Source organism: Protopterus annectens, chromosome 5.part1, assembly GCF_019279795.1.
Source record: "Protopterus annectens isolate FY-2018-M chromosome 5.part1, PAN1.0, whole genome shotgun sequence".
NCBI classification, from domain to species: domain Eukaryota; kingdom Metazoa; phylum Chordata; order Ceratodontiformes; family Protopteridae; genus Protopterus; species Protopterus annectens.
The window spans coordinates 448,224,927-448,246,101 of NC_056736.1; the positions used below are offsets into that span (position 1 = coordinate 448,224,927).

Genomic DNA, 21,175 nt, shown 5'->3' on the forward strand with positions numbered 1-21,175 from the left:
CTTTAAAAATTTTTTTTAAATTTTTTTGGAAAACCTTTAAATTTTGGGCTGGGACCCCCTTTTTTTTTGGGGGGTTTTTTTATTTTTTGGGGAAATTAAAATTTAAAACCCCGACTTTTTTAAAATTTTTTGGGGGTTTTGGAAATTTTGGTTTCCCCTTTTTCCCAAAAAAAGTTTATTAAACTTTTGGGATTTTTTGGAAACCCCCCAAAGGGTTTTGTTGGGAAAAAAGGCCCAAAACTTTTTTTGGGTTTTCTTTTTTTTTAAAACCGGGAAAAAAGGAAGGGCATTTTTTTTTTTTTTAAAAAAGTCAAAAATTTTTTAAAAAAAGGGGCCCTTTTTCCCAATTTTAAAGCCCAAAGGGTGAAAAAACCGTTTTGGAAAAACCCGTTTTGGGGCCCCCCTTTTCCCGAAATTTTTTGGGATATTTTTTGGAAAATTTAAGGCAACCTGAGGGGGAAAAAATGGTAAATCCCTTTTTAGTAAAGTTCTAAGTTAAGTTTTTTTTTAATTTTTTTTTACTATTTTTGGGTTTTTTCCTTTAAACATTTATTTTTTTTAAAATTTTGGCCAAATTACAGAAAAGGCACTTGTTTAGAACTACAGATGATATATCATCGGAGTTCTTGCTTCATGGGAGACCCTCTTGCAAGCAAATCGCTCCTCCTCGGGATCTCATCTTTTTTCTGGGCAAATTGACCTTTCCACTTATTGAACCTGCAGCTGGAGGGTTATCCGATATTCTTAACGTGGAAAAATGGGTTTGCTTATTGCTCTGACGTCTGCAAGGTGAGTCTCTAAGTTGTAAACTCTTATGGTTGAACAACAGTACTTGATTTTCCACTGCTCTAACACCACCTTCCTGCTGAAAGTGGTCTCAGATTTTACCCTCAATCAGTTTATTATACTCCGTGTTCTTCCCAGAACCCAAGGTTAAGGGGGAAGAGGATGCTTCATACCTCAGAACTACATTAGCAGCTTAGTTGCTGTCTTGACAGAACAAAAACCTTTAGGAAGGCTGAAATGCTTTTGATTCCCTACGCAGGGTCAAAGAGGAGTCAACCTGTCTCTAAGCAAACCATTGCATGTTGGTTGTCCAGTGATGTTCTTCATCTCACATTGCTGCAGTCCTTACATATGGGTAGTCCGCTGTCCTCGGTCGGCCCGAATACCAAAGTATTAGGCTGACGTCGGTCAAGGCGCTTAAAACTGACATCAGGACGTCAGGGTACAAAAGCGCATGACCGACGTCATTTCCTCAGTCTTTTTTGCCGCATGGTCCGATGCAGAAGCAGTGTTGCAAGTGCCGTTCGGCGTTCTGAAATTTTTCAAATTTGAAGTTTCAGACCGAATCCAAGTTGGCTAAGTACTCCGTTGGGAAATATTTTGGTTTTTTCTTGCCTCAGTGTTTTACCGGATGTCAGAAAAAGTGAATAACTGTATTTCTTGTGGGAAACAGATACCGCATAGAGATTATCATTCTTTGTGTATTCCTTGTTTGGGGCCTGAGCACGACGTTGTTGGGTGTCGCTTTTGTGCTAGGTTCAATAAACGCACTATTAAGCGAAGGTTAGATTGTGCTAGGCTGGTCTTTGGGAAGCGGTGCAATTATAATATGCCGTCGGATTCTCCGCTTCTAAGAAGCGCAAAGACAAAGCAGTTAAACCCAGGCAAGATGAGTCGTCCGTTCGGACGCCGGTTCTTTAGAGGTTTCAGTGGAACCGGTGGTTCGACGGAGACTTCTCTGGAGTCTCAGGGGGAGACTTTAATTTTGCAGGAGGTGGTCTCTCAGGAGGCAGGTCAGGCTGAAGGGGCTTCTCAAGTTACTGTACTCCCTCCTTCCTAGGGTGGTTAGGCCTTCTTCTGTTTCCAAGGCTTCTCCCAGAGGCAGGCCAGTTTTAGCTTCTGTTGGTGTCACTCCTAGTTCAGCAGGGTCTGTGCCTAAGAAGCACATGTTTAAAATGGCAGAAGATTTGATTACTCTGATTAGAGGTTCTTTGCCCCCTCCTGATAAGAGGCCTAGGGTGGAGCCAGAGTTGGGAAGTTTTGAGCAGGCTTCGGATGTTTCAGAGTCTTCAGCTGAGGACTTGCAGGAGTACTCTCCTTATTCTGATTCTGATGCAGATGATTCCACTCCTGCTTCTCCTCCAGAGGATTTTTCTTTTTCAGAGACGCTTCATTCTATGAGGGAACATTTTAAGTGGGAAGGTCAGGACTTCTCTGATTCGGAAAAGGCTTAGGGAATTTTTGCTGTTACCCCAGCATAGGCCCTTGGCTATACCCCCTGTTCTGGACGTTGTGGAAGATGTGTTTGCAGAGGCTTCACTTAATCCTGATTCTCTGCCTCCTGCTCCTGTTAAACCGGATAGGTATTACAGGGTGCCTGAGGCTCATAAATATCTTTATAAGAGCCCTAGGGCGGACCCAGAAACTATTAGTCAGGGACCTAAGGGTGTCAAGGCCTCTGTTGTAAAAATCCGGTTCCTCTAGATAAAGAAGCCAGAGCTTTGGATAGATGGGGAAAGAAGGTCTATACATCTTCTACCTTAGCTATGAGGGCTTTGAATTGCCAGTTTCATATGTTGAAATATCAAAACTTTCTTCTTTCTCAATTGAAGTCTAAGGTGGATGCTCTGGCGGAAGGCATTGAGTGTAAAGAATTACAAGATTTGGTGCATGTCTCTGAACAGGTGGGTAACATTCATTACAGTGTGGTTTTGATGCTGTGCAGGCCTCGTCTAGGGTGGCTGCCACTGGCTCAGTTCTTCGCAGGCACGCCTGGCTGAAGGATCAGAATTTATCTGTCCATGTTAAGACAAGGATTTTGGATGCTCCTTTGCAGTCTGATGTGTTGTTTGGTTCACCTGTGGAGTCAGTCTTGAAGAAAATGGAAGACAAGGCTAAGTCTATGCAGGCTGTTAAAGATTTTTGCAAGTTCAGCCTCCCAAGTTTAGTAGGAATTGGCCTGCTAAGGGGTGGACGTATCCTTCTTATGATTCTCAGTCTAGGGGTAGATCTAGATGTGGTAGGGGCAGAGCTCAGAGTTCTTTCAGGCCTAGAACAGGGAGTTCACCTGCACAATCTTCGGGTGAGGGCAGGGGCCAGTCCTTTCGTAAACAGGCCCAATGACCTACTTTTTCAGCTGCCAGATCCTTCTTGCCTGGCAGCACCTTTGGGAGGAAGGTTAGCACTCTTCAAAGAAAATTGGATGTTGATTACCCAAGACAAATGGGTACTGGATATCATACACCAGGGTTACAAGTTTTATTTCCATACCTTGCCTCCTTTCAAAGGCATGTCGGACGTTCCTCCTCAGCAAAGACTAGAGGCTCACAAACAAATTTCTCTACTACTTCAAATAGGGGCCATACAACCGGTCCCTCTGCCAGAAGTGGGCCTAGGATTTTATTCTCGCCTGTTTCTAGTACCAAAGAAAGGAAACACATGGAGACCAATTTTGGATTTATTTATCCTCAACACATATCTGGACATTCCCAAGTTCAAAATGTTGACGTTACAACAGCTTTTACCTCTGCTGGGCAAAGATCACTGGATGGTGACTCTGGATCTCAAGGAAGCTTACCTTCATGTTCCTATCAGGCCCAGTTGCAGGAAGTATCTGCGTTTTCGGGCTGGGGCTTCACATTATCAGTTCTCTGCATTGCCCTTTGGCTTATCTACTGCCCAGAGTGTTCACGAAGGTTCTGGCTCCAGTGGTAGCTTTCTTCAGGCTAAGAGGAATACAAATCTATCCTTATTTGGACGATTGCCTGATTCTGGCCCAAAGAAAGGACGAACTTCTTCATCATTTACAGTATGTGATGGCAGTGTTAAGATGCCTGGGGTATTCTGTGAACGAAATAGTCCAGTCTAGTACCCTCTCAGGACATGTGCTTTCTGGGTGTGAGACTGAATACAGCATCCCAGATGGCCTTTTTGACCCCGGACAAACAAAAGAATCTTTCTCTTTACTTCCACCAATTGTCTCGTCAGTCCAGGCTGACTGCAAGGACAGTCCTTCAAGCCTTGGGGTTCATGGCATCTTGTATTCTGGTACTTCCCAATGCCAAACTGCATATGAGGAAGCTACAGTGGTATCTCAAGAATGTATCGACACAGCACTGCCAAGATTTGGACACTGTCATTCAGATAATACCTTGCATTCAAAAGGAATTTTTGTGGTGGGCTCAGGAATGTCACCTAAACAAGGGACTCTGTGACCCGGCCAGAGGCGAGTCAGATTTTAACGACCGATGCCTCAGACAAAGCTTGGGGAGCTCATCTAAATGGAAAATGGGTACAAGACACGTGGCCTGCCAGACTTCAACATCTACATATCAACTTGAAGGAGATGTTAGCAGTCCAATTTGCATTGATAGCTTTCAAGGATTTACTTCTTCCAGGGCAGGTGTTGATTCAAACAGACAACACAACTGTCATGTGGTACATCAACAAGCAAGGGGAACGATTCTTATCCTCTATGCAGACAAGCAATGATTTTGTGGGAGACTGCTCTCAGTTTACAGCTAAATCTTCAGGCAAGGTTTCTGCCAGGAGCACAGAACTCCTTAGCATTTGTGTTGAGCAGACAAATTATGGATCCCCACGAGTGGAAATTGGATCCTCATGTATTTCAGAGATTGACAGTGTTATGGGGAACTCCAGACATAGATCTGTTCGCTTCTCCACTGAATTACCAGCTGCCAAAGTTTTGCACAAAAAGGTTTCATCCCACAGCTTGGAAAGTGGATGCTCCCTCATTCAATTGGAGCAATCTTCACGTGTATGCCTTCCCACCTCTGCCTCTCCTCCCAAAGGTACTGCTGAAGGTCAGACAGGACAAGCCAAACATGATTTTAATAGCTCCAGATTGGCCTCGACAGCACTGGTACCCATTACTGAGAAGTCTGGTACAGGAGCCTCCATGGCCTTTGCCTTCGATTCCTCACCTGCTGTCTCAGGAGAACAGTCATTTACTCAATGTCAAACTTCATTCTCTACATCTGACAGCTTGGCATATTCTGTTTTAAACCCTGGAGGGTCTCAGCTTCCACAACAAGTTTTGAATGTTATTTTGGAGGCCAGAAGGCCTAGTACAAGGAAAGTTTGTAGATAAATGGAGGAGATTTTTATTTTGGAGTACAGCAAAGGACTTTGATGTTTCTAAACCTAATTTAAGTGTTGGCGCTTCAATACCTTACTGAGTTATTGGACAAAGGTTTGTCCTTCTCTATAAAGGTTCATGCTGCAGCAATTTCTGCTCACTATGACTGTGACCCACCATTATTTTCTCAGCCTTTGTTTAAGCAATTCCTTAGGGGGCAAAGAATATAAGACCCCACGTAGAGCTCCTACTCCTGCTTGGGATCTCAATTTTGTGTTGGAGAAACTCACTCTACAACCTTTTGAGCCTGCAGCATCGGCAGAGTTGAAATATTTATCATGGAAGACTGCTTTTTTGTTGGCCATTACCTCTGCGAGAAGGGTTTCTGAATTACAGGCCCTTATGGCAGTTGAGCCTTTCTTAATTTTCCACAAGGATAGGGTGTCTTTTGCACTAACCCTTCTTTTATGCCTAAAGTGGTTTCTAGTGTGGCTTTAAACCAAACTATTCATTTGCCTACTTTTTATGCAAACCCCAAAATAAAGGGAAGGATTTTGCACACTTTGGATATACACAGACAGTTGCAATATTATTTGAGCAGAACTAAAGGGTTCAGGCAGTCTCAGCAGTTGTTTGTTTCTTTTGCTTTGGGTTCTCAGGGCAAACCTGTTTCAAAACAAACTATTTCTAAGTGGATTGGTTTTGTATTGCTTTCTGTTATTCCCATCATGGTAAGGAGATTCCAGCTGGGATCAGGCCTCATTCCACTAGGGCTACTGCCACTTCTACAGCTTTTTAAGGGGTGGCTACTAAAGATATTTTGGAAGCAGCTACTTGGAGTTCAGTGCATACTTTCTCTAAGCATTACCACCTTCCACTTTACTCTAAATCTAGGGCTGGATTTGCCACTGCAATTTTACAGGGCATTTTGGCAGCTCCTAATGCTTTATAGTTTTGCCATCCTCCCTTACCTCTGCTTTGGGATTCTACCCATATTTAAGGACTGCAGCAATGTGAGATGAAGAACATAGTACAGTTTTGTACCTACCATAAATGTAGATGTTCGAAGATCCACATTGCTGCAGTCCAATTTACCCTCCCTCCTTCCCCTCTGTTGTTGAAGGTGGTGGTGTGGTTTGTGTTGTACATATTGTAAATATGGTTAGTGCACTGGTGGTTGGTTAGTTTTTGCTGTTTTTTTGGCTGTGGCCTTTCTTGTTAGGACCTTCTGACATCTGGGGCAAGAAAAGACTGAGGAAATGACGTCGGTCATGCGTTTTTGTACCCTGACGTCCTGATGTCAGTTTTAAGCGCCTTGACCGACGTCAGCCTAATACTTTGGTATTCGGGCCGACCGAGGACAGCGGACTACCCATATGTAAGGACTGCAGCAATGTGGATCTTCGAACATCTACATTTATGGTAGGTACAAAACTGTACTTTTTTGTTACACCCACCATAGAAGGGTGAATCCAGGCTAGGTAAAGGCACATTCCCCAGATCCTTTTCCTCTTCAGCAGTGTATTGGAAAGGGGAGAATCAAACTTTTCTTGAGGCAACAACTTGGTCCACTGTCCATGCCTTTATGAAGCACTACAAGCTGGATGTCTTTTCCAAATCCAGACCAGACTTAAATTGGACCAGTCTACTTGTGCTTCTGGACCCTTAACTTTTCTCCTCCCAAGATGGGTATGCTTTTGGATTCTGCCCATAAGACAGTGTTTGTTGAACATAGTATAGTTGAAGTCCTACTTACCTGTAAAAGTAGATGCTAGCAAAACAAAATTCCTTACTGACACTACCCACCCACCATCCCCCCCTTTTAAAATGTAAATAGTTTGGGGTTGCTGTTGAGTTATGCTCAGTGGCCTTTTTTCTTGTTTATTTGTGGGTGTTGGTTTGGAACAGTAGTTTCCAAGCTTGCATTTTCATTTTCTCTCTCTGCATCCTAGAAAACTGAAAGATTCTGTCTGAGTCTGATGGGCAGTCCCTGTACTCTCAGGTGATTGGTCCATCACTCCCACAAGCAGGCAGGGCAGGAGGTCTGAGCTTTGGTAGACTGCCAGAGATAAGGCAGCAGAGCAGTACTATCCGTATGCCAGTAAGAGAGTGTGTTCTATGAACATCTGTAAACCGTTAAGTAGGACTTGCGCAACTGTACTCCATGGTAAGGTCTTACACGACTACTTCAGTTTCTAGCAGAAGGGTTCGATAACAATTCAACTTCATAGTTTCCTTGGGCAGCTGTCAGACTTTCATTAGGGTATTTAACTCTTAAATCTGCTAAATGTTAAGAGGCATTTTCTTTATGGAGACTCCTATTCAAAGAAGTTCCTCCATGGGACCCAATTTATGTATTAAAAGACTTTGCTCTGCCTATGTGAGCCTGCAGTCGGAGCTGACCTGAACTTTTTTGGTCTGGAGAATATTAACCCTTCTGCTAGAAAGGTCTCGGACCTTCAAACTTTATTTCATCCCCCAATTTATTTTTCCATAAGGACAAGAATATGTGCACTAATCCAACATTTGTATCAAAAGTAATGTTTGAACCCACCGCTTTGAATACATTTTTTTCTTAATGTCTTTCAGTTGTTTCACCCGGAGTACTACTACTTTTGGAAAATGTAAGTATGAGCATAAAGTCCCACTGCATTCCTTAGCATTCACTGTGTATTTTCTGAGGGGGAGTATGAGTGTGTGGAATGCAAAATATGCAAGTCATTTGCTACATTTACACTCTGAGATAAAGGTAGCTATGCGTGATTCTACTCCTGATGGATTGTCAACAGTTGAGTTTTCTGTAAGAGTTGGATGTTCTTCATCTCACATTGCTGCAGTCCTAACACTTGGGTAGTCCGCTGTCCCTCGGTCGGCCCGAATATCAGAGTATAAGGCTGACGTCGGTCAAGGCGCATTTGACTGACATCAGAACGTCAGGGTACAAATGCGCATGACCGACGTCATATCCTCAGTCTTTTTTGCCGCATGGTCCGATGCAGAAGCAGTATTGCAAGTGCCGTTCGGCGTTCTGAAATTTTTCGAATTCGGAGTTTCAGACCGAAGTCAGAGTTGGTTAAGTACCCCGTTGTTGAATATTTTGTTTTTTTCTTGCCTCAGTGGTTTACCGGATGTCAGAAAAAGTGAATAACTGTATTTCTTGTGGGAAACAGATACCGCATAGGGATTACCATAATTTGTGTATACCTTGTTTGGGACCTGAACACGACGTTGTTGGGTGTCGCTTTTGTGCTAGGTTCAATAAACGCACTATAAAGCGAAGGTTGGATTGTGCCAGGTTGGTCTTTGGGAAGCGGTGCAATTACAATATGCCGTCGGATGCTCCGACACCGGCTTCCTCAAAGAAGCGCAAGGACAAGGCAGTTAAACCTAGGTTAGAGGAGTCGTCCGAACCGGACGCCGGTTCTTTAGAGGCGTCAGTGGAACCGGTGGTTCGTGCGGAGGCCTCTCTGGAGTCCCAGGGAGAAACTTTGATTTTACAGGATGTGGCCTCCCAGGAGGCAGGTCAGGCTGTAGGGGCTTCTCAGATAACTGTACTCCCCTCCCTTCCTAAGGGGTCTAGGCCCTCTCTTTCTGCTTCCAAGGCTTCTCCTAGAGGCAGGTCTAGTTTAGCTTCTGTGGGTGTCACTCCTAGTTCTTCAGGTTCTGTGCCCAAGAAGCACATGCTTAAAATGGCAGAAGATTTAATTACTTAGAGGCTCTATGCCCCCTCCTGATAAGAGGCCTAGGATGGAACCAGTGTTGGGGGATTATGAGCAGGCTTCGGATGTGTCTGAGTCTTCGGCTGAAGACTTGCAGGAGTATTCTCATTATTCTGATTCTGATGTGGATGATTCTACTCCTTCTGCTTCTCCTCCTGAGGATTTTTCTTTTTCAGAAACCCTTCACTCCATGAGAGAGCATTTTAAATGGGAAGGTCAGGACTTCTCTGATTCCAGGAAAAGGCTTAGGGAATTTTTGTTTTACCCCAGCATAGGCCTTTGGCTATACCTCCTGTTCTGAATGTGGTGGAAGATGTGTTTGCAGAGGCTTCTCTTAATCCTGATTCTTTGCCTCCTGCTCCTGTTAAACCAGATAGGTATTACAGGGTGCCTGAAGCTCATAAGTATCTTTTTAAAAGTCCTAGGGCAGACCCAGAAACTGTTAGCCAGGGGCCTAAGGGTGTTAAGGCTTCTGTTGTCAAGAATCCGGTTCCTGCAGATAAAGAGGCCAGGGCCTTGGATAGATGGGGAAAGAAAGTTTATACTTCTTCCACTCTTGCCATGAGAGCTTTGAATTGCCAGTTTCACATGTTGAAATATCAAAATTATCTCCTTTCACAGTTGAAATCTAAGGTTGATGCTCTGGTGGAAGGTATTGATTGTAAAGAGTTACAAGATTTAGTGCATGTTTCTGAACAGGTGGGTAAGCATTCTTTGCAATGTGGTTTTGATGCTGTACAGGCCTCGTCTAGGGTGGCTGCCACTGGGTCAGTTCTTCGCAGGCATGCCTGGCTTAGGGATCAAAATTTATCTGACCATGTTAAAACTAGGATTTTGGATGCCCCTTTGCAATCTGATGTCTTGTTTGGTTCTCCTGTTGAGGCAGTTTTAAAGAAAATGGAAGACAAGGCTAAGTCTATGCAGACTGTTAAAGATTTTTTGCAGGTTCAGCCTCCTAAGTTTAGTAGAAATTGGCCTACTAAGGGGTGGACGTATCCTTCTTATGATTCCCAGTCTAGGGGTAGATCTAGACGTGGCAGGGGCAGAGGTCAGGGCTCTTTCAGGCCTAGAACAGGAGTTCTCCTGCACAGTCTTGGTGAGGGCAGGGGTCAGTCCTTTTGTAAACAGACCCAATGACCTACCTTTTCAGCTGCCAGAATCTTCTCGCCTGGCAGCACCTTTGGGAGGAAGGTTGGCACTTTTCAAAGAAAATTGGAGTTTGATTACCCAAGACAGATGGGTATTGGATATCATACATCACGGTTACAGGTTTTATTTCCATACCTTGCCTCCTTTCAAAGGCATGGCAGACATTCCTCCTCAACAAAGAATAGAGGCTCACAAGCAAATTTCTCTGTTACTCCAAATAGGGGCCATACAGCCGGTTCCTATGCCAGAAAGGGGCCTAGGATTTTATTCTCGCCTTTTCCTTGTACCATAAAAGGGGAACACGTGGAGACCAATTTTGGATTTATCTATCCTCAACGCTTATCTGGACATTCCCAAGTTCAAAATGTTGACGTTACAACAGCTTTTACCGCTGCTGGGCAGGGATCACTGGATGGTAACTTTGGATCTCAAGGAGGCTTACCTTCATGTTCCTATCAGGTTAAGTTGCAGGAAGTATCTGCGTTTTCGGACTGGGACTTGTCACTATCAGTTCTCTGCATTGCCCTTTGGCTTATCTACTGCGCCCAGAGTATTTACGAAAGTTCTGGCTCCAGTGATAGCTTTCTTCAGGCTGAAAGGAATACAAATCTATCCTTATTTGGACGATTGCCTGATTCTGGCTCAAGGAAGGACGAGCTTCTTCGTCATTTGGAATATGTGATAGCAGTGCTAAGATGCCTGGGGTATTCTGTGAACGAAATAAAGTCCAGTCTAGTACCCTCTCAAGACATGTGCTTTCTGGGTGTAAGACTGAATACAGCATCCCAGATGGCCTTTCTAACCCCGGACAAACAAAAGAATCTTTCCCTTTACTTCCATCATCTATCTCTTCAGTCCGGGCTGACTGCAAGGACAGTCCTTCAAGCCTTAGGGTTCATGGCATCTTGTATTCTGGTGCTTCCCAATGCCAAACTGCATATGAGGAAGTTGCAATGGTATCTCAAGAATGTATGGACACAGCACTGCCAGGATCTGGACACTGTCATTCCAATAATACCTTGCATTCAAAAGGAATTTTTGTGGTGGGCTCAGGAATGTCACCTAAACAAGGGACTCTCTGTGACCCGGCCAGAGGCGAGTCAAATTTTAACGACAGATGCCTCGGACAAAGCTTGGGGAGCTCATCTAAACGGAAAGTGGATACAAGACAAGTGGCCTGTCAGACTACGGCATCTACATATCAACTTGAAGGAGATGTTAGCAGTCCAGTTTGCATTAATGGCTTTCAAGGATTTACTTCTTCCAGGGCAGGTGTTGATTCTAACAGACAACACAACTGTCATGTGGTACATCAACAAGCAGGGGGGAACACATTCTTATCCTCTATGCAGGCAAGCAATGATTTTGTGGGAGACTGCTCTCAGTTTACAACTAAGTCTTCAGGCAAGGTTTCTGCGGGAGCACAGAACTCCTTAGCAGATGTGTTAAGCAGACAAATCATGGATCCCCACGAGTGGAAACTGGATCTTCATGTATTTCAGAAATTGACAGTGTCCTGGGGAACTCCAGACATAGATCTGTTCGCTTCTCCACTAAACCACCAGCTGCCAAAGTTTTGCACAAAGGTTTCATCCCACAGCTTGGAAAGTGGATGCTCTTTCTTTCAGTTGGAAAAATCTTCATGTGTATGCCTTTCCACCTCTGCCTCTCCTCCCAAAGGTACTTCTGAAGGTCAGACAGGACAAGCCAAGGATGATTTTGATAGCTCCAGATTGGCCTCGACAGCACTGGTACCCATTACTGAGAAGTCTAGTACGGAAGCCTCCATGGCCTTTGCCTTTGATTCCACATCTGTTGTCCCAGGAGGACAGTCATTTGCTCAATGTCAAACTTCACTCTCTTCACCTAACAGCCTGGCATATTCTGTTTTAAGCCATAGAGGGTCTCAACTTCCACAACAAGTTTTGAATGTGATTTTGGAAGCTAGAAGGCCTAGTACAAGGAAAGTGTGCAGATAAATGGAAGAGATTTTTGTTTTGGTGTGCAGCTAAGGATTTGGATGTTTCTGAGCCTGATTTAAGTGTGGCTCTTCAATATCTTACTGAGTTGTTAGACAAAGGTTTGTCCTTCTCTTCTATTAAGATTCATGCTGCAGCAATTTCAGCTCACTACGACTGTGACCCACCATTGTTTTCTCATCCTTTGTTCAAGCAATTTCTTAGAGGGGCAAAGAATATAAGACCCCCACGAAGGGCTCCTACTCCTGCTTGGGATCTCAATTTTGTGTTGGAGAAACTCACTCTACAACCTTTTGAGCCTGCAGCTACTGCTGAGTTGAAATATTTATCATGGAAGACTGCTTTTTTGTTGGCCATTACCTCTGCAAGAAGGGTTTCTGAATTGCAGGCCCTTATGGCAGTTGAGCCTTTCTCAATTTTCCATAAGGATAGGGTATCTTTACGCACTAAGCCTTCCTTTATGCCTAAAGTGGTTTCTAGTGTGGCTTTAAACCAAACTATTCATTTGCCTACTTTTTATGCAAATCCCCAAAATAAAGGGGAAAAGATTTTGCACACTTTAGATGTACACAGGCAGTTGCGATATTATTTGGACAGAACTAAAGGGTTCAGACAATCTCAGCAGTTATTAGTTTCTTTTGCTTTGTGCTCTCAGGGCAAGCCGTGTCAAAACAAACTATTTCTAAGTGGATTGGATTTTGCATTGCTTTCTGTTATTCCCATCATGGCAAAGAGATTCCAGCTGGGATTAGGCCTCATTCCACTAGGGCTACTGCCACTTCAACAGCTTTTTGAGGGGTGGCAACTAAGGATATTTTGGAGGCAGCCACTTGGAGTTCAGTGCATACCTTCTCTAGGCATTACCACCTTCCATTGTACTCTAAATCCAGGGCTGGTTTTGCCACTGCTGTGTTGCAGGGCATTTTGGCAGCTCCTGCTTCATTATAGTTTAGCCATCCTCCCTTACCTCTGCTTTGGGATTCTACCCAAGTGTTAGGACTGCAGCAATGTGAGATGAAGAACATAGTACAGTTTTGTACCTACCATAAATGTAGATGTTCGAAGATCCACATTGCTGCAGTCCAATTTACCCTCCCTCCTTCCCCTCTGTAGTTGAGGTGGTTGTGTGGATTGGGTTATCCATCTGAGGTATATTGTATATATTGTACATATTTTTGGTGTTAGGCTGGTTGGTTGTTTAGTTGTTGTCTATGGGTTTTGACCTTTCTTTTTAGGGTCTTCTGACATCTGGGGCAAGAAAAGACTGAGGATATGACGTCGGTCATGCGCATTTGTACCCTGACGTTCTGATGTCAGTCAAATGCGCCTTGACCGACGTCAGCCTTATACTCTGATATTCGGGCCGACCGAGGGACAGCGGACTACCCAAGTGTTAGGACTGCAGCAATGTGGATCTTCGAACATCTACATTTATGGTAGGTACAAAACTGTACTTTTCTTTGAATTGAAGGGCCGAACCAGTGGTAGAAAGTGAAATAATAAGAAAAAGCATAAGGGGAAAAGTGCATGAGGCACAAGCTGGATAAGGCTGATATGGCCAGAGCAGAAAAACCCAGAGATTTCTGTCCAGGTCCTCTTAAGAAGCTAAGGATGGAAGAGGGTTTTTCTGCCTCATCTCCTGTTGAGATATCTAACCTACCACTGTGTTAGAACCCTCTACTAAGAAGGCTGCATGTGTGGTCCTTGCATGGTGGTGACCTGCAGAAAATCTTTGTACTCTCAATGCCACCTTCTGCTGGATCCTTTAGGTCTTAGAGCATCTTTTGAGACTGATCTTCAGAAGATTCAGACATCCTTCAATATCCTTCATACTCTTCCTTCTCTAATATTGGGGAAGGCGGAGGCCTTCTTTCCTACATAATTTTTCACTTTAATATTTATCTTCACTGAGCCTGATTTAGATCCCTTTTCCAGTAAAGCTGACTTTTGACACATGAACATTAGCAAGTGCATGGTAGACCACCTTGGCTGCTGACCCATTCTCAGGCTAAAGCTGTCATGGTTGGTCTCTGACGTCACCTTTACCTCTGGATGCCTGTATTGGGAAGGCTTCTTTTCTAGCCTTCTGTCTTGGCATGTTGACTTCAGGTCATGATGATTGGGCTTCCAACCTCATTGTCAACCTGTGCATCATATTGTTGGGGCATACCTCTTGGTTAGGATCTCAACCATTTATTCTTTTTTACCTGTTGGTTAGCCTCCATGATTTTCAGTCTTGTACAGTATAGAGTCTATTATCCGAATGTTGATTAGCCGAAACGTCATTTATCAGAACCAGCCTTCCAAAGTTTTCGGGTTGGAAAAAATCTGTAAGTCTGAATATGTAAACATTATAATTATTCACTTGAGCATTTTTTTTTTATAGCTTTTAGTCACCTCGTGTGTGAAAAATATTCATTGTCTACTGGAATCATTGAATGGTTAGTGTATTCCTGCATGCAGAAAAAAACAAGATTTTAGATGGTTCAATTATGTTTGATTATCCAAACTACCCTAAGCACCAATTAGTTCAGGTAATAAACTCTCTACTGTACAGTTAGTCAGTCCAGTAATCTTGGGGGATGACATTGGTCTTTGCCATGATGCCAGTGATGTGAGGCATGTGTATGCACTCTGCCCAGGACATGTTTGGTCAAAATCCCAAGTAAACATTTCTCTGAAAATAATAGGGGGTTATGCCTCTGCAGTGTATCCCTCAAGGATGTGTAGCAGGGTAGCAGAGTAGTTGTCAGAGTCTTCCTCACTGAGGCATTTTAAATGCAAAATGAAGTATGTAAATTCCATGCAAGACTTTCCCAACTCTACAGTTTGATATGATAAAGTACAGAAAAAACACAATTTCCCCCAGATGACTCCAAATTTAGCCAGTGGTTACCACAGAGGATGTGCGCATACTGTACTCTCTCGAGCGTATCCTTCCAGATGTTTTCTTTCCCTCCCAACCACTTTCTTGTGTGGTCCCCATAGTTGACAAAATGGTGCATCTCTGGACTAAAAGTACAACACATCCCAGATGCTGCAGCTCCTGTTCCAAAGAGACCAGGCAAGTTCATTTGGCCTCTTAGAGACGCACAAGAATAGGATACATTGTTGTGGCGGCAACCCTTGAAAAGGCTATTACTCTTTAATCTGGTTGTCCATTCTTCGTATAGTTTTTTTGGGCAGTAGATGGATTTAGAAAGCAAGTCTGTGCATCCTATACATTTACTGTGAGGGCTGGCATTGGTTGACAAAATGGCCTAGTCAGTGGAATGGTTGTCAAATTTTGTTTATTTTGTTACATTGCAGTTTAAGATGACATTTGTCTACCATTGCAAGTTTCACCATGCACATAGTCCACAATTTTGTGAGTGCTGTAGCAGGAGTGTTAGGAACTAGCTTAGCAGTTTGCTGCCACTCTTGACTACAGCTGCTGGATTTTGCCATGAATAGTAAGATATTGTAAATGTCCCTTTTGAAGAATCTGCAATTTTAGGCCTAGCAGTAAAAGGAGAGCTTGAGAAGATGGAACCGGTGTCTAAAGCTCTCAACTGTTGTAAAACTTGACATCTGTTTTCAACAGTTCAGTGGAGCCCTCATCGGCTATGGGTCTGACATGGTCAGTGGCAAGGATATGTAAGAGGTTCTGGAAGGGATCACTGTGTTTTGTGGCAGCTTTTAGAATGGTCATTAGTCTAGAAGTAATCTGCAGAAGCAGGGATACTCTGGCCCCTTTTTTTTAGGAGCAAGTAGGAGACTAAATCCTTAATGCCTTGCTTGGCTCTCTCTGGAGACTGTCTCCCCCATGCAGGAACTCAAAATTTATTAGATTCAGCTTTGGTATTATCCACTAAACTGTTCCTACCATATGACCGTGTACTTCCCCTTGCAAACTTTGTGCATCAAATTATGTGGACTCCTTGAGACCCCACATGTTTTTATCTTGGGGAAATTGAGAGTTAAAACTGCTACTAGTTATGTGGTTTCCAATTCCCAGATATTAACTTGAGTTCAGTAATGGCCGTTGAAGTGTTAGTGATGACATGTAATGAATCTTGTAATGATCTTCCAACCGTACCATTTAACCTCTTAGTGTAAAATGTCTGGACAAAGGCCCAAAAATAGGGACGTATTCTAATTACTGCTCTTGTAAACTTAGTTGCTACAGTGACGAGGTTTGTTTTAACATGCATTCTCTGAAGTAGTGACTTCAGTCCTCAGATCATTCTAGTGATTTGCCAGAAAAGTACTAATTTTACGAGTAACAGACCAAAAATATGAACAAAAAAATCTGGACAGTTGATAATTATGCTTCCAAGTCTTGCATTGCCCACCTGAAACAGTGGATACACCTATTGAGTTTGTCTGTTGGCAGTCCCTTTCTAGGCCCAATGGACATCTTTCCCTTAGATGGTAACACATTCAGTGGCAGGTGGTCTGAAGATTGTGATCGCAGAAAGTGGCAGGTGGTCTGAAGATTGTGATCGCAGAAAGGGGCAAGTCTGCACATGTGTTCTGAAGTTGAGAGCCATCTTCCTCACATTGCATTCAGGAGTTGCTTCCTTGCTGTGATTATTTGCGAGGGTGCACCTCACTTAGTGTGCAGTTGCCATCCACAGACAAATGTGACTGTGGTTTGGTACGTAAAATAGGGAGAAGTAAATTCCTACCCATTGTGTCAAGAAGCTTTGAATGTATGGGAGTGTACTTTGTTCATGAACCCTGATGGAATAGCCAACTAAGGCCTAGGAGAAGCCAGTTCTTTAGCAGACCGGGTCAGTCAGTCTGATGCTGCTCAAATGGTCTGTCAGGCAGCAGCACAGAATCTCTTCCATCTCTGGGAGGAAACCTTGCTGCAACCTTTTTGAATCCATGACCCCCAGAGTGCAGCAGATTCTTTTCCTCTTCCTTCACTAGTGAGGAAGTCCCACAGATGCATTCTTACAGAAGTGACCTCTAGGATGACTTTGCACTTTTCTCATGAGTTGGTGAACCAATTGTTAAATTAGAAAGTCAGTTTGAGCAAGTCCAAGGTCATTCTTATAACTGTATTTTGCCATGACCAGTTGGTTGTTCCTGTTGTGGCCTCATCTTCTGAAGAACTATTTCTGTGTGAGGCTTATAACTCCTTAAGCATTCAATTTTTCTTGATGCTTTTTAAAACAAAATTGCTCCTACTTTTGAGTAACGAGTAAGTTTACTTCCACTGGCATTAATTCAAGTCTCTGCAGCTATGCCAGCTCATTTCCTGATCATGTTGCCATGCCTCTTGATGATGCAAGTAGGTAGAAGCTATAATTTTCACAGTTGTTTGTCCCTTGTAATATGCAGCAGAGTTGGAGAAATGTATTTTCATAATCCTTAATGTTTCTGTGATTAAAGCTAACAATGTCTATCCATAGCATCTGGCGTGTAATAGCTGCAATTCCTTAACTGTAGCTGAACTGTAAAGCACTTGTGTACGGAATGTAATGGGCAACAATGATCTAAATTAAAATTAATTATGTAATGCAATTAGCCTGTGAAGACAGAATAAATGGGAAAAAAGAGCATTATTTTAAGGTTAGGCATTCCTGTTGCAAACAAATTTTAATGTGTGACTTTGGATTGTAACTGTGCTGGCACCAGAAGTCACTCATCTGTATCACTGCACTGCACATGTTCAAACATCTGTCCGGTGGTAAAACCAGGAGCATCAGCTATAACGTTGCTGCTATTTCAGTATTTTCTAACAGTTGCATGGCTGCTGCACAGAACATCTTATTACAGTTCATGTTCAGCTTAGCAGTAGGGCTGAAAGAAAAGATTTATACAGATTTCATTTCTTTGCATATGATCTTTAAGCTACTCTTTCTGTTTTTGGTATAGCTTTTTTTTATGATCCTGTTCTTTAACAATTGAATTTATCCTGCCTGTCTTCATTCTATCTGAGCAAGAGGCAGCTAATTCATTCCTTGAGGACAAAGGGGTGAGTAGACTGGAAGTGGAACTGTCATTGATGAAGATGATTGAAGATTTTCTAAGGTCCTACTTCCTTGTGTGCTATTTAGCATCTCATGGGGTTGTCCTGCACTGGGTCATTACAGTAAAGTCATTCCTCTTAGTAATATAGACAGGCAACTCCATGTGATCCCTGGTTTCTACCAGGGATTCTACCACAGAAACTGTCCTCAGAGTGCATGTGTCCTTCACAGAAGAGAACTAAGCAGGCTTAATCATTCTGGGCCTCCACACCAACTCCTAACCAGTGCTCATGTTGCTAACTGAACTCTGGTCACCTGAATTTGTAGTCAGGACTTAATTTCCTCTGTTCTTGTGGAGCTGGCTGTTTTTCTCTCATTTTCTTTTCTTCCAACACTAATACATGTTAATTTATATTTAATACATTGGACATTGTGTCATGTGTTGTAGTAAATCAGAAAAGGATCTGTTTGCCTACCACCATTCTTTCCTGTGGGGGATTTTTGGCTCAAGGGCTGAAAATGGTGTTCAGAAATGTAGACTGTATAAAGGAGCTTCGTGCATGCCTCTGTCAGAACCTGTCCAACACAACACAGAGAAGAAATCACTGCTTTTGGAATTCCTAGCCAGGAGTAGCCCTCAGTCTGGTGATTATAAACCAAATGTTATGTTTTACTGTGCCTCCCCCAAGTCTGAATCAAGCCCTTTTGTTCCCCAGTACAGAGTATTCCTAGCACAGAAATGTAAGACAGCTGGAGAGGTTCCAAAATTCAGGATTTCATGAGGGGGTTTGTACTTTAATCAGAATCTTGGCAATGATGGACATGTTTATAGTCCTAACCCTTTAAAAAAAAGTCTACCCTTCCTTTAATTTAACCCATGTCATCATGGGAGTCACTGCACACTCCTTGTATGAGTGCATGCTTATGTTCAGCTGTTGTAGTGAGGGCTGCCTGTCAGTTTTGGTTTGTTGCGCCAACTCCCTACCCCACATTCACTTGAGAGAATGTGGCAATTTGACAGCTTTGCCCACTCTCCATGATTGGCATGCCCATCCCTTCCCTGCCATCTTCAATAGTTAACTGAGCCGCTGATTGAATTCTGGTAGCCTGGGCTGTAGTCGGTGATTCTGGTAGCCTGGGCTGCAGTCGGTGATTCTGGTAGCCTGGGCTGCAGTCGGTGATTCTGGTAGCCTGGGCTGCAGTCGGTGATTCTGGTAGCCTGGGCTGCAGTCGGTGATTCTGGTAGCCTGGGCTGCAGTCGGTGATTCTGGTAGCCTGGGCTGCAGTCGGTGATTCTGGTAGCCTGGGCTGCAGTCGGTGATTCTGGTAGCCTGGGCTGCAGTCGGTGATTCTGGTAGCCTGGGCTGCAGTCGGTGATTCTGGTAGCCTGGGCTGCAGTCGGTGATTCTGGTAGCCTGGGCTGCAGTCGGTGATTCATTTCTCTAGACCACTGCTGTTCATATTGACTTGTTAAAGATCTACTGTTCTCATAAGGTGCATTTAATAAATAGCTCTGTTTTTCCTCGCTTGCTTGTAACAACTGTTGCATTAATGTGTACACAAAGAAGTTGAAAATTGACTAGAGAAAAAAAAATTTAACTGTTTTATTTAACATTTTTCTTTTTCTCCCATTCATTTTAAAAGACGTGCACAAGTGACATTAGATGGAGTTTGGCCAACTGATAAAACAAGTCGTGAATTAATAAAGAGTCCAGAACGTCTGTTGGAAATGAAGTATGAAGAAAGGCTAGAATGTGCATCACGGAAGCAAGGTGCTAGGTTTTTAGAGTACCGTCCTGAAACAGGGTCCTGGGTGTTTGAGGTGAGACTAAAAAGTTTAAATCTCTGACACACTAGCTTGGTCATTAATGGATGTATCCTAGAATTTAACCATTATATATTGCCTTCAAATACCAAGTGTACTCTGCACCAGTTTTTTTCTACTTCTTTAGGTGCTGAGCATAATCAGTTTTAACTGGAAAAAAGGAATGAAAAAAAGGTTTTGGGTAGTGCAGAAAAAGGAGTGAAAGCACTGTCTGCAGAATGTGGTTGGTGCAGGGTTACAAGTTATTGCAGTTGCTGTACTAGTTAAAGGTGCTGCTGTTTATTATCCACACACTGTTTTTCTAATAAAGCCTACCCTTCCTTTAATGCATCATTGTTTTGCATGATTTGTTAACAGCATTTTTTTTTCCTGGGCAAAAGCTGTGATTTTCTTAAAATAATTGGTTATCCTTTTTAATGAAATGATTATTTTTGGGCTTCTTTAATTTGCCCCTTTTACATGTTTTTAGGTGCTGTCTGTCATTGCATAGCTTTTCCTGCATTTTTGTTGTTTTTCCTAGGAGTTTATCTGAAACCTTTGTTCGAAATGTTTTTTTTTTGTTAACCTCCTGCATGCCAGCCCTCCCCAATTACACTGTCAAATCATTTCTGTACAAGGAAATTTTGCCTGGGATAAGGATGTGTGTCTCTGGAGGGGGGACCCATCATTCATTTAGCAAAATGAGCTTGATTAATGTACTCACTAGCATCCTGGCAGTGAGGGCATTTGTAGCCTAACTGCTGTCTGAGCAGAGAAGGGATATGCAGTAAGTGTTGGGGCCCCCAAGTTTCTTCCACACCCCTTTGTTGAAGGCTACCGCAGGACAGAGTTTGTAATTTGACACCACACATGGAATGATTCTTGATAGGCTTGGTGAGCGAGATTCACATGAGTTGGGAAATCTTGGTACATTTGGAGGTCGACTCAATTGCGCTCCCAACTGTCATCCTTGGTTTAGTTATCACTTTGTCCCTCTGACATGTACTTCAGTGAGTGGTACTGTCAGAGCAGTGGTATTAGTTTTACTGTATGCTGTCACACCTGGCAATGCCTGACTGGATTCACTGAACTCCAGATTTCATCAATGCTATGTACAACTGTACCTTTTTATTTGTCTAATCAGTAAAATGTAAATTAGGAGACAAATGAGTTGGGAAGTACTCTGTTAGGTTCAGGCACTTCAGCATCTGTTTGCTAGTAGAGATCTCAGTCCCATCAGTTTTTGTTTCTGTAGTCATAGTCACAGATTCTCGGCTGGAGTGCGGGGAGTGCCTTCTTTGTGGAGTCAACAAGTCCTCCCCGCGGTTGGGTGGGCGTCCGAAAGACATGCGTAAATGGGTGTGAATTAGTTGAAGGTCGAACTGGCACCATGGTGTTCATGAAAATCTACTGCCAATCATTAGCGGACCGGAGTTCCGCTGTGGCGACCCCTACCC

General features: G+C 43.2%; 1 protein-coding gene across 1 annotated transcript in view; it reads left to right on the forward strand.

Annotated features, from left to right (window-relative positions):
• The window catches only part of NUP98 (nucleoporin 98 and 96 precursor), a 1,998,548-nt gene that overhangs the window by 808,047 nt on the left and 1,169,326 nt on the right, over positions 1 to 21,175 (forward strand). The window contains exon 14 of the mRNA XM_044072823.1: positions 19,559 to 19,736. Within this exon, the coding sequence (XP_043928758.1) occupies positions 19,559 to 19,736 (178 nt within the window). The remainder of the gene's footprint in view (positions 1 to 19,558; positions 19,737 to 21,175) is intronic.